Source organism: Helianthus annuus, chromosome 10 (assembly GCF_002127325.2).
Source record: "Helianthus annuus cultivar XRQ/B chromosome 10, HanXRQr2.0-SUNRISE, whole genome shotgun sequence".
In the NCBI taxonomy this organism is placed as follows: domain Eukaryota; kingdom Viridiplantae; phylum Streptophyta; class Magnoliopsida; order Asterales; family Asteraceae; genus Helianthus; species Helianthus annuus.
Genome location: NC_035442.2, coordinates 105,821,271 through 105,824,981, shown reverse-complemented (window position 1 = coordinate 105,824,981; position 3,711 = coordinate 105,821,271). Strand labels below are relative to the sequence as shown.

Below are 3,711 nucleotides of genomic sequence, written 5' to 3'. Positions count from 1 at the left end.
GCCTTGCACGGTGAGTTGCACGCCTGGTTCATCGCCGGGACTTTCTTGTTTGTCGGATATGCACGGTCGTGCATATGGCCGCATGACCGTGCCAAACGCCCAGGTCAGTCTTTTTCCACAGAATCTTCGCAGCTTCATCGTTTTGTCCGGAAAGTCCTCGTTTTTGGTATCATCTCGTCTGGTATGCTGTTTTAGGCCTGTAAACCAAAATGTAGATAATTAAGTATCCGAATGACGGTTTTACGGCCGAAAACGCATAAAATGGGGGTAAAACGGGGGACTAAAATATGTGTAAATTAGCGAATATCAGTGGCACTAGTGGTTATAAGGAAAATAGTAAAGGGAAGAAAAAAGCGGTAAAAATTTTGCGTTACCTTCCCATCACAAGTAGACTTAAGCGCTTATATGCCTCAAGACACACTGCTAAGGAAATGTTGTGGCACGATAAATACAGAACCAAAGAGGAGGGGGTTCTTAGACATCCAGCAGATGGAAAGGCATGGAGACACTTTGATACAATGTTTCCTGATTTTGCAAAGGATCCTAGAAATGTTCGCCTAGGGCTTGCAAGTGATGGTTTCAATCCGTTTGGTGCAAAGAGTCTCTCCTATAGTATGTGGCCTGTTGTGCTCATACCATACAATATGCCTCCTTGGAAGTCTATGGTCGATGCTTCATTAATGTTGACATTGCTGATTCCTGGAAGCGATTCACCAGGTAATGATATTGATGTATTTTTGCGTCCACTAATAGATGAGTTGAAACTTCTATGGGATAAGGGTGTTGAAACATATGATTGTGAATCAAAACATAAATTCAACATGTGTGTTGCACTTCTATAGACAATTAATGATTTTCCTGTGTATGGTTATTTATCTGGATAGAGCACGAGTGGATATAAGGCATGTCCAATATGCAATGAATATGCGAGCAGTATACGTTTACGAGATAGAATAGGATATGTAGGTCATGGGCGATTTCTCCCGACTGATCACTCTTGGAGGAAAGCAGGAGATTTTAATGGACAGAGAGAGACTAGGCTTGCACCTAAAATTGTCAACGGAGATGATTGCTTACATCAGTGGAAACATCTCTCTATACATCAACATGGAAAACATCCGGATCATGTAGGTAAAAAGAGAAAACGGAACTCACATGATATAAACTGGTCAAAGAAAAGCATCTTCTTCGAACTCCCATATTGGCCTAAGTTATTGATTCGTCACAACATTGATGTGATGCATGTGGAAAACAATCTGTGTGAGAATGTGTTGGGAACCCTATTAAACATAAAAGGAAAGACGAAAGACACTGACAAAGCCCGACTAGATTTGGAAGATATGAACATACGTAAAGAGCTTCACTTGGTTAGAAAGAATGATCATTGGGTTAAACCACATGCTTTGTATGTTTTAACTCGAGATGAGAGAAAACAATTTTGTAATTTACTTAGCTCTGTGCGTTTCCCAGATGGGTATGCTGGAAATTTAGCTAAAAATGTGATTGCTGAGCAAGGTAAGGTACATGGGCTAAAATCACATGATTGTCACGTCTTAATACAATGCCTAATTCCTATTGCAATCCGTCCCTTTATGACAAAACAGATTCGTGAGGCATTAGTGGAGTTGTCTCAGTTTTTCAAGAAACTTACTCAAGTCACATTACACGTGAATGAGTTGGAAGCGTTGCAAGAAGATGTAGTTAAGATTTTGTCCAAGCTTGAACGTATATTTCGCCCATCATTTTTTACAGTTATGGTGCACTTGTGTGTGCATCTTCCTCAAGAGGCAATTTTGGGAGGACCTGTACAATCGAGGTGGATGTATCCAATCGAAAGATACCTTGGCCATTTAAAAAAATATGTTAAAAACTTAGCTAAACCCGAAGGCTCGATAGCAGAAGGTTATGTTGTTGAAGAAGCTATAACATTTTGCTCACACTATTTACGAGGTGTTGAATCCAAGTTAGACAAACATGACAGAAATGATGACAAAACCTCTAGTGATGCTCAAAGTTGTGCGTTGGATGTTTTTAGATTGAATGGTCGAGGTATTGGGAAGAAAGAAGTACTTATCCTTCCTAGTAATCTTATGAAAAAAGCAATATGGTTTATCTTCAACAATTGTCAAGAGGTTCAGCCGTACTTAGAGTAAGTTTTTTTTATATTTGGTTGTGAATTGGTATTAACTATCATATGTCACTAAATTTATAGTATATCTACATGTGGCAGAGAACACTTGCGGTTTTTACAAATGCAACATCCGGAATCATCAGATTTTTACGAGATGCAGCAGTCTACATTCTCGACTTGGTTTGCAAAACGGGTAATGCTAACACCCTATTTTACTTACTATACTTTGTGATATTGCATTGCACTCTAATAACATGATTACTATGTTGAAAATTGGGAACAGATTCAAGAGATGTATGCGCTAAATCCATCTCAAATTAATGAAGAGTTATATGCATTGTCTTGCCTTCCTGATAATCGATTGTCATCACACAGGGGTTATATCGTGAACGGGGTAAAATTTATACTTAAGTCAAACGATGACAGTAGACAAACACAAAATTGTGGAGTTACAGTATCGGGCGTTCATAATGATATCGAAGATGACTATTATGGATTTCTTGACGAAGTCATTGAATTGTCATTTATAAGAGGTTATCGTATTATATTATTCAAATGCACATGGTTTGATACTGATCGTCGAAGAAAGAACGTGATATTTGAACCTCATTTTATAAGCATAGACACGTCTCGACATGCTTACAAGGAGGATCCTTTCATCTGTGCAAACCAGGCTAAACAAGTGTTTTATATAAATGATCCACTTAAACCAAATTCACAATGGAAAATCATTGAAAGAATTACCCACAGACACTTGTGGGATATTCCAGAAGACAAGAATGCAGAAGATTTGTTAGAAGATGTCAACCTTCACCGTAAAGATATTGAAGAAGAAATTGTTGAAAACGTTGATGTTGATGGCACTATAGATGATTTTATCAATGACAAGCTAGATGATTCTGATCATAGCATGGAAGATTTTGGTTCAAAGTCAAATCTGGATGATTCAGACACTGATAAACCCAATAATGAAATGGAAAATGATAAGTCAGACGATGATGATTGGTAATGTTCAGTATGTAACATTTGTAAGAGTTTCGATTATTAAGCTTTACAAAGACTAGTTTTATTCTTACTGATATACATGTAAAAGTAGCATTGTTTCACATTATCTAAGCATTTACTATGGATATTATGTTTGCATGTAAAAGTAGAAGTATCAAGAAGGGAATTACATTGAAGGAAAAAGTAGAAGTATCAAGAAAGGAATTACAGGTAGTATTTAATAAAGATTTTCTAATTTGACTAGTATCTATTAAAATTTAAGATAACTTGGTATAAATGTTTTCAGAAGGATGAATTTGGAAGAATCATATCTTAGAGGCTTGTGCTACTTGGACTTATGAAGGTTGTTGATTTGTTGTAGTAGGTTGATTTGGATGCTAATGATCTTATTTTGTACTTTGTTGAACTTTGAACTTGTTTTATATTTTGTTAGAATTGATTTGGACATATAATGTATTATGTTAAACGTATAATGCATATGTTTTTAAAATTATTCAATAATACATATGTTCATCGAAGAAAAAGACTCCTTTTTTAACTTTTTAAGTATTGAACCCGGTCCAAAGCTTATACCA

At 36.4% G+C, this 3,711-nt stretch overlaps 1 protein-coding gene across 1 annotated transcript; it reads left to right on the top strand.

Annotated features, from left to right (window-relative positions):
* The first annotated feature begins 287 nt into the window (after nucleotides 1-287).
* Nucleotides 288-3,140, top strand: LOC110882223. The gene is made up of 4 exons (XM_022130300.2): nucleotides 288-731; nucleotides 885-2,149; nucleotides 2,231-2,324; nucleotides 2,415-3,140. The coding sequence occupies exons 1-4, from the start codon at nucleotides 288-290 to the stop codon at nucleotides 3,138-3,140; spliced, it is 2,529 nt and encodes an 842-aa protein (XP_021985992.2).
* Nucleotides 3,141-3,711: the final 571 nt, after the last annotated feature.